General features: G+C 36.7%; 1 protein-coding gene across 4 annotated transcripts in view; it reads left to right on the plus strand.

Annotated features, from left to right (window-relative positions):
- Window positions 1-20,956, plus strand: part of LOC133638605 (synaptotagmin-7-like) — a 452,289-nt gene that overhangs the window by 191,572 nt on the left and 239,761 nt on the right. For 3 of the 4 annotated variants that reach the window (XM_062031397.1, XM_062031416.1, XM_062031405.1), the window contains exon 2: window positions 4,522-4,625. The exons of the other annotated variant lie outside the window; for it this stretch is intronic. In XM_062031397.1, coding sequence (XP_061887381.1) covers window positions 4,522-4,625 — 104 coding nt within the window. The remainder of the gene's footprint in view (window positions 1-4,521; window positions 4,626-20,956) is intronic. 4 annotated transcript variants of the gene reach the window in all.

Raw genomic sequence — 20,956 nt, forward strand, 5'->3', positions numbered from 1 at the left:
AGTTTGTGTTCTGATTTTGAATAAAATACACTATATATTGATGCATAAGTTTTAATAGTATGAAGTCAGCTGAATGTGGGACAAAACACAAAAAAACAACCCAAAAAACGAAGACAACATTCAAACTTATGCAAACTACAAACAAACGTCTTTAAATTATAATGAACAGTCTACATTATTTATCAGATATCATGAATCCTATTCCCAATATTTAAAGTTGCTAACATCACCGGCCAAGTCTCGTGACAGAGTGAGACCTCTTCATCACCGTGGCTAGGTAGCTTCATGTTAACGAGACTGTGATTGGATACTCACTTGTCATTCCAAAGTGAGTATCCAATCACAAGTTACAATTTAACAGGAAGCAGGAAGTGTTGACCCACAAAGAAGGAAAACAAAACATTGATTAGGTGGCAGATATATATTTGCAAGGCCATTTTTTAAGAAGGATATTTAAAGAGAAACGACATCTTGTGAGACGATGTCGACGATGCAATGGGGAAATGCCCACCATTTCCACTCAAATCAACCGATTTACGAGGGGTTGTATCGCGTCATATTGGCGTTACAAATTCTAAGTTCAAATATTTTATTTATTTATTTTTTCACGTTTAGTATGTTTTTTGCAATTTTAATTTTGACAGTGCCACATAAGATATGTTTTAATTGCGGGTTTATTGATTTTTTAATGCGCCAGAAAATAACCCGTTTTGTACACTGTTGATGTGTTTCAATTTCCAGTACTGCGTAAATGTGTTCCTGTATAGTATTTCTCCAGCAATGGTCATGTGGTGACATAAATGATGGTATTTTGAGAGGTAATCATTGAAGTCGAACATCACTGAAGGCCTAGGTGGGAAACGCACGGCCCGCCACTGCTTGCAGCCATACAGAGACAGTAACGTTAGCGATCAAAAATTAGATTAACTCGATTAAAAAACATAACACGCTTAATATGACTCTAATCAATTAATAAAAATGAACGTGATAAGTTCTCACTAGTAAATATTTCTTGTCCAGTGCTCTTCTTTTGTGTTTCTTATGCAGTATTGTCAGTTCCAGTATGGTCCATTTTTGCAATCTGCATATTAGTGAGTGAAGTGAAGTGGAGTACCGTATTTTCCAGACTATAAGGTGCACTTAATTTATTTTTTTTTTTCTCAAAACTCGACAGTGCGCCTTATAACCTAATATAAGGAATCATTTTGGTTGAGCTTACCCACCTTGAAGCTATTTTATTTGGTACATGGTGTAATGACAAGTGTGACTTGTGGATGGCAGTCAAACACAAGAGTTATGTGTAGACTGCACTACAATGGGTCTCAAGTAAACAACACCAACATTTTAAATGTCCATCCATTTTCTCCTGCTTGTCTTTTTTGCGGTCATGGGGGGTGCTGGATCCTATCTCAGCTGCATTTGTGCCGTAGGCGGGGTACACCCTGGACAAGTCGCCACCTCATCACAGGGCCAACACAGATAGACAGACAACATTCACACTCACATTTACAAATTTTCCATTGAAAATATAGAACATTACACACAGCGCTCAAAAATCAATCAACATGTTTTAGTATGACTTTGGTAAGCTATGAAGCCGCACCGCTTGAAGGATTGTCAGCGCATTAAACATACGAGTATTATTATGGCGCGTGTATAAGGTAAGACATATTGTCTGGTGTTTTGTTCCGCAGTATTATGCAAAAGCAACTTTTCTTACCTTCTGATACCTGCTGATTTTTATTTGGGATCTGCATGAATCCTGAAAAATTGTCCGCGTCCGCCTTGATGACGCCGTAGTCGATAAGCTTCTTCTTTTTCTCTATCTTCTTATTATGGGACATTCATCCTCTGCTGTTGCCATTTCTAATATAAAGTAGTGTAAAGTTCTTACTTATATCTGTCAGTAAACTCGCCATGAAAGCGCTAAAACATACCGGCGTAGTGAGTTTACATTATTTACCCAAGGAACTTTAGTTATTAGAGTTCCGGTCGGACGGTTTTTCACGGGATACATTTCCTCTGTTGTTGTTTCCGGATGAGGAGATGCTGCTCCGTTATTGATTGAAGTAAAGTCTGAATGTCATTAATACAGTTAGCGCCATCTTTTGACACTTCTTCCACTCCCGTCCTTGCATGCTACACCGCTACAACAGAGACAACGGGAAGAAGATGCTGTCGAAGGTGAGCCGCGTAAATAAGACCGCCCACAAAACTGCGCATCCTGAAGCGACTGTCAGAAAGTGGCTTGAAGATGATCTGTAAAACATAATCTATGCAACATTTTGACCAAAGACCCACCATTACATGTTATGTAGACCAGTGGTCCCCAACCACCAGTCCGTGGATCTATTGGTACCGGGCCGCACAAGAAATTAAAGATGTTTTATTTTTGTATTTTTTTAAATATATTTGTGGTTCCTACATTATATATAAATATAGATCAATACAGTCGGCAGGGATACAGTCCGTAAACACACATGATTGTATTTTTTTACAACAAAAAAAAAATTAAAATACCAACCCTCCCCCCCATTATCGACATTCAAGCTACATTGAGACCAGTTTGGGTGGCACTGGGTAGAAAGGTGGGTTAAGCGTCTGGCCCAAAGCTTAATTTTTTTCATGGTTATCCTGTGTCCTTGTCCTTATTTTGCCTAACCTTGTCCCTGATGAAAGGGTTTTCTCACCTGCACATCGCCTACCATCTCTGCATTTTGGGTTCATGCCGACAGCGTGGTGTATATTTTTGAGCTTGTAAATCTAATGTTTAGAGAGAATCCCAATATATGCACTTAATTCTTGTTTTTTAAATCTGTAAAGATGTCTGCTTTATAATCACTCATAAAAAAGCACAAAATTAATTATTAATGACCCCCAAATTAATGAATGGTAAATGGGTTATACTTGTATAGCGCTTTTCTACCTTCAAGGTACTCAAAGCGCTTTGACACTATTTCCATATTCACCCATTCACACACACATTCACACACTGATGGCGGGAGCTGCCATGCAAGGCGCTAACCACGACCCATCAGGAGCAAGGGTGAAGTGTCTTGCTCAAGGACACAACAGACACTGCAAAAACTGAAATCTAAGTAAGATTAAATATCTCAAATAAGGGTGATATTTGCTTATTTTCTGTCTGATAAGATAATTCTTCTCACTAAGCAGATTTTATGTTACAGTGTTTTACTTGTTTTAAGGGTTTTGGTCCTAAATGATCTCAGTAAGATATTACAGCTTGTTGCTGAGATTTGATGACCTATATTGAGTAAAACATGCTTGAAACTAGAATATCAACTGTTGCAAAGCTCTGTCATTAACACTCTCAGGTATAAAATTACTTTTTCAAAGTAATAATTTCTTACTTCAAGCATGAAAAAAAAATCATGATGCCGAGCGCATATCATTATGTCAAGATAATGGCACTACCATTTACTTAATTTGAGAATATTTTTTAACATATTGGGCAAAAAGGTCTCTTTTTTTCCTACCAAGAAAAGTGCACTTGTTATTAGTGAGAATATACTTATTTTAAGGTTAATTGAGGTTAGCTAATTTTACTTGTTTTGGAAATTCTTGACAAGCTGGATTTTCTTGTTCCATAGGTTGATAATTTTGCTTAGTTCAAATACAATACCCCTAATTTTTGTATTTTTGTGCTTCTTGTTTTTGAACACTGACTTTTTGCAGTGGACGTGACGAGGTTGGTAGAAAGTGGGGATTGAACCAGGAACCCTCAGGTTGCTGGCACGGCCACTCTCCCAACGGCGCCACGCCGTCCCCTATGACATGCAAGCACATGTTGAGTAAAAGAAAACTTTTTACAACTGTATAGAATATTTAAAGTATATTGTGTTTCCGTCCACTCAAATGTCTTTACTATTATTTGCAAAGCGCTCTCAAGTGAGCGATAAAAAAAAGAAATGGGGATAAGGAGTGACTTAGTGGTTTGATTAATTTTGCAGGTGGAAAGACTGTAGAGAAGAGAATTTGGCACTGGCGGGCTCATTGTTTGCAGACATTGCTTTAGTGCCAGGCTGCTATGCGCATTCCATCATGTCGCCGACATAGCGACAAACATTTGATTGGCAGCATCGAGTGTCTGTAATTGAAAGAAAGTCGTGGGCCGTGGAAGAAGTTTCATACATCAAGTTGGGAACAAAGTTGCTGAAGGATTGACAAGATAGCTGCGAAAGAAAACGGATGCTCGTAATTGCATGGCTTGTGGTCCTTGATATGATCTCTTCCTGACGAGTGCACATCCTCTATTTATACACTGCGAGCACCAGCATGAAACGGTCGCGTCGCTTTTTAACACTTGTCTGTCTCGCTGATAACAACTGCGGGAGAATGATGAATGCAGGCGGAAACAAGGCCAGAGCATCACACGCCTTTGCTCCCAATCGCAACTAAAATGGGGAGCGTTGTCACACAAAACCCAGGATGTTTCAACTGTGAGCCTCAACTAATATTCTTGTCTCTGTGTGTCTTCCTTCTTCTGTCCCTCCCCCTCAGGTTCAGTGTCTCTCAGTGTATTCCTGGTGTCTTTGGCATTCTTAGTATGTACCCTTTGGCTAGTTGCTCTATGTGGTGTCTGCACCTGGTGCCAACGTAAACTGGTAAGTGACTGTACTTACAGTAAGTCTTTCAATCAATCATTAAAAACCACCAACCATTCAGTTGTAAAAAAAAAAAAAAAAAGGGCTATAAGCAGTGTTGGGTTAGTTACTGAAAACCAGTAATTAGTTACAGTTACTAGTTACTTTATTTCAAAAGTAACTCAGTTACTAACTCAGTTACTAAAAGGCTCCCATTACTGCCCTTTTAGCCTTCATTTCAGTACTGTTATTGCACTGGAGAATAATACAATATGTAGATCAGGGGTCACCAACGCGGTGCCCGCGGGCACCAGGTAGCCCGTAAGGACCAGATGAGTAGCCCGCCGGCCTGTTCTAAAAATAGCTCAAATAGCAGCACTTACCAGTGAGCTGCCTCTATTTTTTAAATTGTATTTATTTCCTAGCAAGCTGGTCTCGCTTTGCTCGACATTTTTAATTCTAAGAGAGACAAAACTCAAATAGAATTTGAAAATCCAAGAAAATATTTTAAAGACTTGGTCTTAACTTGTTTAAATACATTCATTATTTTTTTTTACTTTGCTTCTTATAACTTTCAGAAAGACAATTTTAGAGAAAAAATACAACTTTAAAAATTATTTTAGGATTTTTAAACACATATACCTTTTTACCTTTTAAATTCCTTCCTCTTCTTTCCTGACAATTTAAATCAATGTTCAAGTAATTTATTTTTTTTATTGTAAAGAATAATAAATACATTTTGATTTAATTCTTCATTTTAGCTTCTGTTTTTTCGACAAAGAATATTTGTGAAATATTTCTTCAAACTTATTATGATTAAAATTCAAAAAAATTATTCTGTCAAATCTAGAAAATCTGTAGAATCAAATTTACATCTTATTTCAAAGTCTTTTGAATTTATTTTAAAATTTTTGTTCTGGAAATTCTAGAAGAATTGTCTTTGTTAGAAATATAGCTTGGTCCAATTTGTTATATATTCTAAGAAAGTGTAGATTGGATTTTAACCTATTTAAAACATGTCATCAAAATTCTAAAATTAATCTTAATCAGGAAAAATTACTAATGATGTTCCATAAGTTCTTTTTTAAAGTTTTTCTCTTCTTTTTTTTGGTTTAATTTTGAATTTTAAAGAGTCGAAATTGAAGATAAACTATGTTTCAAAATTTAATTGTCATTTTTTTCGTGTTTTCTCCTCTTTTAAACCATTCAATTAAGTGTAAATATAATTAATTATTAATAATAACGTTAAAGGTAAATCGAGCAAATTGGCTATTTCTGGCAATTTATTTAAGTGTGTATCAAACTGGTAGCCCTTCGCATTAATCAGTACCCAAGAAGTAGCTCTTGGTTTCAAAAAGGTTGGTGACCCCTGATGTAGATCAACTTGACATGCATTTGCATCACTGAACTCTGCTAAGCAATGTGGTCTACATACAACACACAAAGACAAAGATATGTTTCAAAGGGCCAATTTGTTTTAGGCCAGAACAAATTGACAAAACTATTTTAAATAGCTGCAACATAACATACATAAGTAACAAACAGCATAATAACAACATAGCTGTAAACCAAGGAAGGCACACACTACATACACAAAGCCTAACCAGGTGTTTTTTTCTGAAATAAAACCATGTCTGGAGCCCAGAAAACTCTACACATTTCCCCAGTTTTAGTTTAGAGATAAGGAAAGATTGGCCTGGCCCACTAGGATCCCTCTTTATGTTTGTGAACTTTATAGTCTATACATTTAGAGTGATGTAATAATCAAACACTCTAGAAGTCTAGAATGAAAGAGTATATAAGAGAATTGACAGAGTGTGTGTACCTTCAGTACGCAGTGCCTCATTAAAATCCAGCCGCTGTTGCTTAGGAGGTGAAGTGTGTCTCTCTTTACTAGCTTCGTCGAAGCATGTTGCTTTTGTAGCTGTTTCAGCAGATTTGAATTGCTAGGATAGGATCTTTGATCCAAGACAACTTATGTTTAACTAAAATGTTCTTTTCTTTGTGGTCGACAAAAGAAAAGTAGTGAGAATATCTCCATGTTAAGAAACTCAGCTTCGGCTCTGCCATGTCTTGTTAGTAAACACAGACACGCCCCCTTCCACACACACACACACACACACACACACACACACACACACACACACACACACACACACACACACACACACACACACACACACACACACACACACACACACACACACACACACACACACACACAGAGCAGCGCGCCTCTTCTCCGTCACCTTTTCTGCAGCTCTCCAATAAAACACACTCAGATCCTCTCAGTTTCTAGCCGATACTACATAAAAAATAACGTAAAATAACGCAGTAACGCATCATGTAGTAACGGTAACTGAGTTACTGAATATAAAAAATAACGCGTTAGTCCCAACACTGGCTATAAGACAGTGATGTGCTGCGAGGTTCAGGACTGACTTATATTTCTGAACTTGAACTGCATGTACTCTAATCAATGTTAGTTTTTTCCAATTTTGCTTACACCAGGGGTGTCAAACGTACAGCCCGAGGAGCCGGATCAGGCCGGCGGACAGGTTTTATCCGACCCGCGGGATGAGTTTGCTCAGTATAAAAATTACCCTGAAATTTTTGAACGAAAGAAACGGCAGTTCTAAATGTGTCCACTGGATGTCGCAATAGCAATTCTTTGTATCTTTGTAGAATGCTACATATGTACAAAATAAACCACATGATGTTAGTACAGCAGTTGAGGAAAATGATCAAAGTACACTAATACATTTTTTTATCTTGATGGATTGAAAATGAACACCAATGAGTTGACTAATGAACATTAGTCGAGTTAATTTCAGTTCAGTTTCAGTTTATTTGGAAAATGCACACGATACAATGTAATGCATCACACATTTCCAGTGGTTTCATTACAGCACGTCCAAAAAGGAGTAGGAAGAAGCAGAGCGTATTTAATCCTACCCCTTTTCATACCATAGCAATTGTATCCAATTTCCTTGTTCTCTGTAACAAAATAATGAACAAATAAATAATAAATAAATAATATACCATATTAAGCATACAAATATTAAATAGATAAATAATCTTTATCTCAATAAAAAAGGGTTTAAGATGTTCATCATAATTATTGTTCTGTGTACTTTGTGAACACTTGTAGTTTGAACTGTTTCTTAAACTGAATCATATTGGTGCTTTGTTTAATATCTTTGGTTAATCCATTCCATAATTGAATTCCGCATACTGATATACTAAAGGTTTTAAGTGTTGTATGCGCATACAAATGTTTTAAAGTAGATTTTCCTGTAAGGTTATATTTCTCCTCTTTTGTTGAGAAGAATTGTTGTATATTCTTGGGTAGCAGATTATAGTTTGCTTTGTACATCATTTTAGCTGTTTTCAAATGCCCAAATCGTTGAATTTCAATAGTTGTGATTTAATAAATAAAGTGTTTGTATGTTCTCTATATCCAACATTATGTTTTATTCTAATTGATCTTTTTTTATAACACAGTTAGTGGATGAAGTGCACATTTGTAGTTATTTCCCCATATTTCTGCACAATAACTCAGATATGGTAACACTAGCGAGCAGTAGAGAATATGAAGTGATTTTTTATCTAGAACATATTTTGCTTTATTCATTATTGATGTGTTTCTTGCTACTTTATCTTGTATATTATCACATTATCACATAATTTATTCAGAAAAAAATAAATAACGACAAATAAAGTATATATACTATTAACCGCAACAGGTAATTGTAAAAAAAAAACCTACAACATTATGATTTGTACAATTTCAGAATGTGCTTGTTCTATTTTTAAACAAAGAAAACAATCCGAAGTTGTCTTTATTTTTAAGTTATCGTGCCGCGATTTTACCGGTCTTTCCCACTTGGGAGTAGATTTTTCTCCATGTAAATGGTTATACTTGTATAGTGCTTTTCTACCTTTTTTAAGGAACTCAAAGCGCTTTGACACTATTTCCACATTCACCCATTCACACAAACATTCACACACTGATGGTGGGAGCTGCCATGCAAGGCGCTAACCAGGACCCATCAGGAGCAAGGGTGAAGTGTCTTGCTCAAGGACACAACGGACGTGACTAGGATGGTAGAAGGTGGGGATTGAACCAGTAACCCTCAGATTGCTGGCACGGCCACTCTCCCAACTAAAATTAGTTTGACACCCCTGGCTTACACACTTTTTTATTTGTATTTTCACACAGTTAACACAAGTCTACAGACAGTAAACAAAACCACTGTGCAGATGTGCCTAATATTAGGCATAGACTCTGGTTCACTGTTTTTGCAAAATATTGCACACAATGCTTTACACACACCTTCCCATCCTGCACATGTGATGTGGATGAGATACTATGCCCTGATGCAGCTAGACGGGCAGGTGATGATTAGAATCACTAACTGAGGCTTTTGAGTATGTTCTTTCATAGAGTTGCTGTTGCCTAAGTCTGCACATGAAGCCTATACTCTATGCCAGGCATGTCAGACTCGTTTTCATTGAGTGCCACATTGCAGTTATGGTTGCCCTCAGAGGGCCGCTTTTAACAGTGAATAATATACAGTATGAATAAAAATGTGTATACATAAATCAGGTGTATAATTGTCCATGTATTTGATTAGTATGTCTTTTTTTTATGTACGCTGTACAAAACAAAATCTGTGGATTGTACTGTATAAAACTGGCAGCTCAGTCGCCAAAATTTTACATTAATATTTGCATTTTTTATTTTTTTTATTTTTACAGCATATAAAATGAAAAAATACATGGAATTAAATGGAATGGAATGGAAAAACGGTACCACTGTTTTTTTACTTAAAATTGTATGCAAGTTTTTTATACTTTCAAATCTACGGTTGTTGTGTTCTATAGTGTATTACTAATTACTCTATATTGAAAGTGGATTTTACTGTAAAAAATGTTTACTGTTAAATTTTTACATGAACAGTTTGTTGGATTACTTGCTTTGAAATCATAAGTAAAGCAAATATTTAAGTATTTATCTTTATTTAAACATTAACATTGTTTTGAAATGTATGGTGATATATTTTGTTTTATTATTAGAGATGATTAAAGTGTAAATATATGTAATTGTACGCAGTACATTTATTTTTGTTATACATTTATTAAAAAAAGATAATGTACTTTATTTACACATATTATTTCCACACTTTCGGGGGGCCACACAAATTGATCTGGCCCCCGGGCCATGAGTTTGACACCTGTGCTCTATGCTGTAATTCTTATTTATCTCCAGATTTTTTTTCAAAGCTTTTTATTCGTCTCAGATTTTAATTTGTACTGCATGTCGTTGACTACTGCGATATCTTACTTTACCTCACTGTGGTAAAAACACATTTACAGTTTGCAGCATCATTGTTGAGCAGTTCTTGAAAAGATTACAGGATATTTTTTAGGTCTACAGGCCCACTTCAAAGTAAACAATGACGATTGCTATGGATTTGCCAATATATTTTGTCAAGTTAAAGTAATCATGGTTGGGCAAAATGCCCCAAACATGTGATTTCTTATAGTAGAATATGGGTTTTTACAAATGTGTTTTGTATTTATCAATGTTCTGGGTAACTCACTCCAATAGTGTCTTATCATTTGAAGTCTGTGTGAGTGAGATGACAATAAAACTGCATTTTTACAAATGCTTGCTTGACCGAAGTGTGTCATTTTGCAAATAATCTAGGAATTAAGGAACATTTAATGTGGTGTTTGGAAAAGTGTGTATATCTTTTGAAAAAGACACATAGTTAGTAAAATTGTGTGTAAATAAATGAAGAAAACTGTAATACATGTTCCTCTTTTTTTTAAACACATAAAAGTCTAATTTCTATATTTATTAAATGAATACAGAGAAAATGTGTGGTTTTCATGGCCCTCTAAACAGATCACAAGTCTGTGTATATTCTGCGTGGAGGGCCCAATTTTGCATGAAGAATCGCATATAAAATATCAAATAATGAATGACAAGTATGTACGTATTATTGTAGCAAAATTATTTGCAAACGTGCATCTCAATTTGTGAGTGTGTAATCCAATTCACATGTCTGTGTACTAATATGTGTGTAATTAGATCCACTTGTGTGTGTTTTAATTTGTCTGTGTGTCAAAAAAATATATATACAGTCGCGATCAAAAGTTTATATACACTTACTCTTATTTTACTCTTATTTTTTTGTGATAGAGTGATTGGAGCACATACTTGTTGGTCACAAAAAACATTCATGAAGTTTGGTTCTTTTATGAATTTATTATGGGTCTACTGAAAATGTGACCAAATCTGCTGGGTCAAAAGTATACATACAGCAATGTTAATATTTGGTTACATGTCCCTTGGCAAGTTGCACTGCAATAAGGCACTTTTGGTAGCCATCCACAAGCTTCTGGAAAGCTTCTGGTTGAAATGTTGACTACTCCTCTTGACGAAATTGGTGCAGTTCAGCTAAATTTGTTGGTTTTCTGACATGGACTTGTTTCTTTAGCATTGTCCACACATTTAAGTCAGGACTTTGGGAAGGCCATTCTAAAACCTTAATTCTAACCTGATTTAGCCATTCCTTTACCACTTTTGATGTATCTTTGGGGTCATTGTCCTACTCAGTGGCCTAGTGGTTAGCGTGAGATTAAGTTAAGTTAAAGTTAAAGTACCAATGATTGTCACACACACACTAGGTGTGGTGAAATTTGTCCTCTGCATTTGACCCATCCCCTTGTTCACCCCCTGGGAGGTGAGGGGAGCAGTGGGCAGCAGCGGTGCCGCGCCCGGGAATCATTTTTGGTGATTTAACCCCCAATTCCAACCCTTGATGCTGAGTGCCAAGCAGGGAGGTAATGGGTCCCATTTTTATACTCAGCATCAAGGGTTGGAATTGGGGGTTAAATCACCAAAAATTATACCCGGGCGCGGCACCGCTGCTGCCCACTGCTCCCCTCACCTCCCAGGGGGTGAACAAGGGGATGGGTCAAATGCTGAGGACACATTTGACCACACCTAGTGTGTGTGTGAAAATCATTGGTACTTTAACTTAACTGTTGGAACACCCAACTGCGCCCAAGACCCAACCAATTTTCAGTTGTCCTGAAGAATTTGGATGTAATCCTTCTTTTTCATTGTCCCATTTAAAGCACCAGTTCCATTGGCAGCAAAACAGGCCCAGAGCATAATACTACCACCACCATTTTTGACGGTAGGTCTGGTGTTCCTGGGATTAAAGGCCTCACATTTTCTCCTCCAAACATATTGCTGGGTATTGTGGCCAAACAGCTCAATTTTGGTTTCATCTGACCACAGAACTTTCCTCCAGAAGGTCTTATCTTTGTCCATGTAATGTCAAATGAAACAAAAATCGAGCTGTTTAGCCAAGAGACTTAGACTTATACTTAGACTTCCTTTTATTGTCATTCAAATTTGAACTTTACAGTACGGTTAGAATTATATTTTGTTGCATTAGCTTGTTGTAGTTCAGGATAAAAGAGCAATAAGGTGCAGATAATAATAAATAGATTACTGTACAGATACATATATTGCACTAGTTTGTTAGGCAAAATATTTGGCCACACAATAACGGTTATCCTGTAAGAAAACATAGTATTTGTCTAAATCTGAATCAGACAACATGTGGCTTATGAAAAGCAATGTAAGACCATATTAAAAAAACAACTTTGCAATGAAAACACTTTGTTTAAAGAGTCAAATGTGTTTGCTGCTCAATGCAAATTGTATTTTGTGGAATTCTCTCCTGTTATTGAAAAAAGCCAGTATCGACTCACACAATAAATAACCCATGCAGACTCATCTAATGATCCCGTCCTACTTTAATATTTGTTTGGTGTTTTAAAACAAAATTCTGTCTCTGTATCGATCTAGAACCCATGTGAAGGAATAATAGGATAGGGAGTAGAATGTGTTTTTTTATTATAAACACGCTGTGTGGCCTTCCATGTTCTTTTCTTTCCCTTGGCTAATCAAAGTGAACTTCACGCACGTGGGCCGTCATGTTTCATGATTCTGTGACCTTGGATTGAATGTGTTGAGTGAATGTTGACATGGTGTTGTTGCTGCAGAGTACAAGGCTTTGGAGCCGAAGAGAGGTTTGCATACTTGGCCATGTTAGTAACTGTGATCTGAAATGTTTGTGTGCTCCGTAAACATGCTTTTGTGCGCCACAAGCTTTGTGTATAATGGCTGCCTGCCTTTTGCCTCAACTGCCTTGCTGATGATCCATATGCTAATTAGCATCACGCTGAGCAATTGGCTCCTGCTGCTTGAGCAAAAAGGGATTTGTTTGATACATGTCGATCCACTGGGATGTATTCCATCATATTTGCTTGTTGCCTGGTGGTATACAAAGCAGTTGCACAAAAGTCTACAAACTACATACAATGAAAAATGTCCGTCTAAAGCAGGGGTGTCAAACTTTTTTTCATTGAGGGGCCACATTGCAGTAATGGCTGTCTTCAAAGGGCTGTTTTTTGTTTTATCATTAATTTAGGTTTTGCGTGCAGGTAATAACCTGTTAATAATCATGATTGATCGAAATTCAGGTGTGATGCTTCTGATTTAAAAAAATATATATAATTTGACAGCACTAATATAAATGTATAAACACCTCATGATATTATACAATTGCCTACAGTATGTATTTGAATATGATATATATATATATATATATATATATATATATATATATATATATATATATATATATATATATATATATATACAAGTTCATGGATAACCTGCTTTGAAATCATAAGTAAAGGTAACAAGCAGATATTTAACTATTTGTTTTTCTTTATAAAACATTTTTGTACAAAACCCAAAACCAGTGAAGTTGGTAAGTTGTGTAAATGGTAAATAAAAACAGAATACAATGACTCGCAAATCCTTTTCAACCTATATTCAATTGAATAGACAGCAAAGACAAGATACTTAATGTTCGAACTGGTAAACTTTGTTTTGTTTTTTCGCTCATTTTGGAATTTGATAACTGCAAAATGTTTAAAAAAAGCTGGCACGAGTGGCAAAAAAGACTGAGAAAGTTGAGGAATGTTCATCAAATACGTATTTGAAACATCCCACAGGTGTACAGGCTAATTGGGAGCAGGTGGGTGCCATGATTGGGTATAAAAGCAGCTTCCATGAAATGCTCAGTCATTCACAAACAAGGATGGGGCGAGGGTCACCACTTTGTCAACAGATGCGTGAGCCAATTGTCGAACAGTTTAAGAACAACATTTCTCAACGAGCTATTGCGAAGAATTTAGGGATTTCACCATCTACGGTCCGTAATCTCATCAAAAGGTTCAGAGAATCTGGAGAAATCACTGCATGCAAGTGGCAATGCCCGTGACCTTCGATCCCTCAGACTGTACTGCATCAAAAACCAACATCAGTGTGTAAAGGATATCACCACATGGGCTCAGGAACACTTCAGAAAACCACTGTCAGTAACTACAGTTCCTCGCTACATCTGTAAGTGCAAGTTAAAACTCTACTATGCAAAGTGAAAGCCATTTATCAACAACACCCAGAAACGCCGCCGGCTTCGCTAGGCCCGAGCTCATCTAAGATGGACTGATGCAAAGTGTAAAGGTGTTCTGTGGTCTGACGAGTTCACATTTAAAAATGTTTTTGGAAACTGTGGACGTCGTGTCCTCCGGACCAAAGAGGAAGAGAACCATCTGGATTGTTATAGGCGCAAAGTTGAAAAGCCAGCATCTGTGCTGGTATGGGGGTGTATTAGTGCCCAAGGTATGGGTAACTTACACATCTGTGAAGGTACCATTAATGCTGAAAGTTACATACAGGTTTTGGAGAAACATATGTTTGCCATCCAAGCAATGTCTTTTTCATGGATGCCCCTGCTTATTTCAGCAAGACAATGCCAAGCCACAATTTGCACGTGTTACAACAGCGTAGCTTCGTAGTAAAAATGTGCGGGTGCTAGACTGGCCTGCCTGTAGTCCAGACCTGTCTCCCATTGAAAATGTGCGGTGCATTATGAAGCGTAAAATACGACAACGTAGACCCTGGACTGTTGAACAACTTAAGCTGTACATCAAGCAAGAATGGGAAAGAATTCCACCTGAAAACCTTCAAAAATTGGTCTCCTCAGTTCCCAAACGTTTACTGAGTGTTGTTAAAAGAAAAGGCCATGTAACACAGTGGTAAAAATGCCCCTGTGTCAACTTTTTTGCAATGTGTTGCTGCAATTAAATTATATGATTTTTTTTTAAAAAAAATTTTAATGACGTTTCTCAGTTCGAACATTAAGTATTTTGTCTTTGCAGTGTATTCAATTGAATATAAGGATTTGCAAATCATTGTATTCTGTTTTTATTTACGATTTACACAACGTGCCAACTTCCCTGGTTTTGGGTTTTGTAATATAATATATACTAATGTAATATTTAGCATGATCAGATAATATTAAAGTTTAAAAGATATTCATTTTTTCATCAAAATTGAAATAACAAATGCAATTAGTAAAAAAAATGAAGTATTTTACGAAAAGCTTTCGCGGCCCACATAAAATGATGTGGCGGGTCAGATATGTCGCCTGGCCCTTGAGTTTGACACCTGTGGTCTAAAGTATGTAAAATAAAGATTTCTTAATACATTGCACAGACAGCAATGTTTAGATTGGTGTATTTCGCTTCTTAATGGGGAAAGATGTTAAGGTCTCTTGTTTTCATGGTAGCATTTAAGCATGTTAGCACTGGTTTGCTTCTCCAGTTCATGAGCAGAATCACCAATCTGTGAGTTGATCAAAGTGTGGTTAATCAGTTTTACCATGGTTTATCATAATACCGTTTATCGTTACAAACACACACTGAGTAGGACGTCAGAGGAGGCTAAGCGCTAAAGTTTCAATGTAAAGTAGGGATGATTGATCCAGTTGTCGCTACCATCGATACTTTGTATACTATCAGTATATAAACCATACTAAATAGGTTTGGTCGTAATTTTTATTTTTCTTATTATTCGTACAAAATAATATTTTGGTTGCTTTTGTTATTGTTTACAGAGTAGGTCTGCATACAGGAGGGTAAAACCCAAATTATTTATACAAAATCAGCTTTATTGGAGAGCTAGACTGTGCTCTCCTTGTAGCAATTAACAAAAATATAAACAAGTGCTTAAATAACTAATATGTTGAAGGCTAACAAGATAATAGCGCAGTCGCGAATAAAGCAAAAAGAGCAAACAGATGATGAAGTGAACATGAGTTGGTAGATTCACAGTGGTATATTAGTTGCAGGTAGATTTCTCTACAGAATCCCCTCTCTGGTCAATAAAAGCACCATGGAGATTCTAGCGGGAACTCTCATTCAACCCTTTTTTGATTACGCATGCACCTCCTGGTACCCTAGCACCTCCAAAACCCTCAAATCTAGACTCCAAACATCCCAGAACAAGCTAGTCAGGTTGCTTCTAGACCTCCACCCCAGATCACACCTCACTCCTACCCATGTCTCCAAAGTGGGCTGGCTCAGGGTGGAGGACAGAGTAAAACAACTTGCACTGAGCCTAGTCTATAAAATCCGCTACACCTCCCTGATACCGAAGTACATGTCAAACTACTTCCATAACGTAAATGACCGACATAACCACAACGCAAGGGGGAGCTCCACTGACCACGTTAAACCCAGATTCCTATCTAACAAAGGCCTTAACTCATTCTCCTTCTATGCTACATCCATATGGAATGCACTCCCAACAGGTGTAAAAGAAAGTGCATCTCTTCCCTCTTTCAAAACTGCATTAACTAACACCATCCCCCCACCACATCCCACCTCCCCGGATTGTAATGAATCAAATGTAAATATATACTTGTTCTTATAGTCAGACCTACACCGTTTCAATGTCCATTTCTCAGATGATATAATTGTTGATGACTGAAGTGCTGATATCAACCAAACCTAACCATTGTAGAGTAACCACTATATTTTGCTAAAAAAACAAAAACATTGTATGTAGCTTTCAACACCACAAATATAATAGATCTGATTTAAAACAACACGATCAAAGACTAAATTGAATTAGATGAGCTTCCAGGGTTTTCCCTAAACTACCAAGACACCTGTGGTTATGGGCGTGGTCACATGACATCATCGAGGAATTTGTGTAATTTGCAATGATATAATTTTCTTTAAAAAGGCTGTTAAAATGTATATATACATTTAAAACAAATCCGTTATTATGAATTAATATTAATATACAGTATATATATATATATATATATATATATATATATATATATATATATATATATATATATATATATATATATATATATATATATATATATATAGTCAGATTTACAAACATACCCTAAAGAGTATCTTATTCACCATTTGATTGGCAGCAGTTAACGGGTTATGTTTAAAAGCTCATACCAGCATTCTTCCCTGCTTGGCACTCAGCATCAAGGGTTGGAATTGGGGGTTAAATCACCAAAAATTATTCCCGGGCGCGGCGCCGCTGCTGCCTACTGCTCCCCTCACCTCCCAGGGGGTGATCAAGGGGTGGGTCAAATGCAGAGGACAAATGTCACCACACCTAGTGTGTGTGTGACAATCATTGGTACTTTAACTTAACTTTAACTTTACACATACAAACTGTAGCACACAAAAAAAGCCTTACCTTTACTTATAAATGAAGTCCATGCGCCGCTGTTGTGCTGGATTAATGCACCCCCGCCGTAGAATGCACCCCCTGACGGGAGTGTTATATCAACTAAAGCCCACACTTAAACTTTCCACGTGCAAGATTGAATCTATTTAAAAAAGTTATTTAATAAAAAGCCAAAAAGTGCAAAAACAATAATGTTCGTGTTGGAGGAAATGTGAATGAATGAAATATGAAATCCGTGCTGCAGTCTGCAGGTGTACCTAATGTTGTGGCCCTGCGGTCATTCACAACTCCTCCAACACGAACATTATTGTTTTGGCACTTTTTGGCTTCTTATTAAATAACTTTTTTAAATAGTGTAACCGAGGGTTTATAAAAGTCGCCTATACTGTATGAAACTACAAAATAATAAACAAGGAGGCTCCAGTTTACACGAGGACCACTTTATTTACCTTTTTTCAAAAACCTCTGCTCCACTCCAACGTGTCATCACTTCCGCTTAGCGCCTTCAAAATAAGAGCGCAAGGCATATACTGTATAACAGCGTGTAACAGGAATTAACATCACAAAGAGGAAAGCCCATAAAAATAGGTTACAATAGATTCAATCTTGCACGTAGAAAGTTTAAGTGTGGGCTTTAGTTGATATAACACTCCCGTCAGGGGGTGCATTCTACGGTGGGGGTGCATTCTCTACCACCAGGAGGCCAGTGCGTCTTCGCAGCAGTTTTATGATCGCTCAGCACAAGAAATACTTACACACATACAGTTGTTGACAAAATACACTGTACATTATATACCTCAGCTAACTAAACTATGGAAATGTATAATATAGTTCATATAGCAATACGGTCTCACTGCACAGCAGGCCAGCAGTTAGCCGAGTCCGCAATCCATGTTGAGGCACAACTGAGTGACGTGTCTCTACTGGCTGCTGATCACTGCACCGTCTCTTCTCAGTATTTGAACGGCAAATGTGAAAATTCAGCGATTTTGATTAAAAATAATCTAAAACTGGTGAAGTTAAATGGAAAATAACTTTTTAGTCTAATCACTGAATACATATAACAATTTAATTTTTTTTTTTTCTTTTTACATTTTTTTTCTTTCTCACCTGCCTCTAGTGACTGCACGTCACTGATTGATGTGTATATATATATATATATATATATATATATATATATATATATATATATATATATATATATATATATATATATATATATATATATATATATATATATATAGTTTTATCGTTTTGCCATATTTTCAATTGTTGCAGCTTTTTGTACAATGTACTTTGTTGAGATTTTTTCAAGTGTTTCCAGACTTTTAATGACTTTTTTTTTTTTTAATTGAAAACTACTAACAAAAAATCTAGCATCTTCTTTTAGTGTTATTATAGAATGTACTTGTGTTTAGAGACTCTTAACTTCTGTCCCTTATGTGTGATGCATGTCGTCACACTTGCTTCGCGCTGTTGTCTCTTTTTAAAAGCCGCCACTGTCCTTTTAATATTAGCACATTTTGTAGATGGCTTTCCACAGGTATATTTGCAATATATATATATATAAATTATGTCCACATTGCAGACATGCTGGGGCGGTATAGCTCGGTTGGTAGCGTGGCCGTGTCAGCAACTTGAGGGTTCCAGGTTCGATCCCCGCTTCAGCCAACCTAGTCGCTGCCGTTGTGTCCTTGGGCAAGACACTTTACCCACCTGCTCCCAGTGCCACCCACACTGGTTTGAAAATGTAACTTAGATATTGGGTTTCACAATGTAAAGCACTTTGAGTCACTAGAGAAAAGCGCTATATAAATATAATTCACTTCACTTCACTTCACTTCACTTCACAACGCTCCAATGGTGTGGGTTTTGTTTACATCCAATTTCGAAAGCACGGACTTTGGTGATCAAAGTATTTTTTCCGTATATATATATATATATATATATATATAAATATATATATATATATATATATATATATATATATATATATATATATATACACTTCACTTCACAACGCTCCAATGGTGTGGGTTTTGTTTACATCCTATTTCGAAAGCACATTGAAATGTCCTTATTTTTTAAGGAAAAGCACTGTACTTTTCAATGAAGATAACTTTAAACTAGTCTTAACTTTAAAGAAATACACTCTATACCAGGGGTGGGCAATGAATTTTTACCGGGGGCCGCATGAGCAACCCGAGCACTGCTGGAGGGCCACATCGACAATATTTCAATTAAATTTTGCTCAATATTATTTTTGATATATACCGTAAGATAAATAATAATAATAATAATAATAATAATAATAATAATAATAATAATAATAATAATTAATAATAATAGTCATACTTCAACATAGTGTGTGTAACAGCATTCCATGACTAATATAAATAAATTAACATTAATAATAAATGACAGTAAAATAAGCACACGTATGACTGAGGAGTCATAGTGTAACTTTGTGTGGTGTTTGAGTTGTCCGACTTTTTGTGTGGCCATAAACGCACCAGTGGTTTATTGCTATGCGTGTTGGTGACAGATGACAAGTTGGTTTTGGCCTGGTTTGTACGGCAGAAAATGACTAGTTTTTCGAGATAGAAGTGTTTTACTCATGTTTTTGGTGTGGTTATGTCCGAATATAAACAGGTTTGCTCAATAAAGTGATCGATATAATTCCTGTCCTCGAAGCATCTCGATAGACGTTACAATAATTGAACGGTGTTCAATTGAACGGTGTTGACGAACACCGTTAGGGCCGCTTGTTGTCACTGTCACTCAAAGTTGCATTGCAAAATTACATAGAATAAAAATGTTTATTTTGTTTAGAATTCAGATGGGATTTGATTTGGTGCGCGGCATATATTTGATGCGCGCAGCAGACGCTTGAGCAGTGCGCAATTGCGCAGGCACGCACCTTAGAGGGAACGTTGCATGGCAGTCCATGTCTTGTTGGAAACACGCCATTCTTCATCAACTTTTCTCTTTTTAGCGTCTCGGGTGTAAACCGTGCATCACTTGTCGCTGCATGTGCACCTTCACTCGCAGGTTACACACGGACACACGCTCATAAATGATACTTTTCAAAATAAAAGCAGCACAGTTGTATTGCGCGCACAACATAGATGTTTTTTCAACTTTATTTTGTAATTAATGATTGCAGCTGTTCACATTCACTCACAATCATGCACACGCATACGTCCACACGGAAGTAATACAAATAACGATTTTCAAAACAAAAGCAGCATCGTTGTATTGCACACTCGACATAGATACTTTTTAAAATGTATTTTGTAATTTATAATTGGCCTCACGCGGGCCGGACAGGGACGCACAAAGGGCCGGATGCCCAGGTCTGCTCTATACATTGCTAATGTGGTAAATGACTATTATAGCTGCAAATGTCTGGTTTTTGGTGCAATATCTACATAGGTGTATAGAGGCCCATTTCCAGCAACTATCACTCCAGTGTTCTAATGGTACAATGTGTTTGCTCATTGGCTCAGAAGGCTAATTGATGATTAGAAAACCCTTGTGCAATCATGTTCACACATCTGAAAACAGTTTAGCTCGTTACAGAAGCTACAAAACTGACCTTCCTTTGAGCAGATTGAGTTTCTGGAGCATCACATTTGTGGGGTCAATTAAACGCTCAAAATGGCCAGAAAAAGAGAACTTTCAT

This window comes from Entelurus aequoreus, linkage group LG02, assembly GCF_033978785.1.
Source record: "Entelurus aequoreus isolate RoL-2023_Sb linkage group LG02, RoL_Eaeq_v1.1, whole genome shotgun sequence".
Lineage (NCBI taxonomy): Eukaryota > Metazoa > Chordata > Actinopteri > Syngnathiformes > Syngnathidae > Entelurus > Entelurus aequoreus.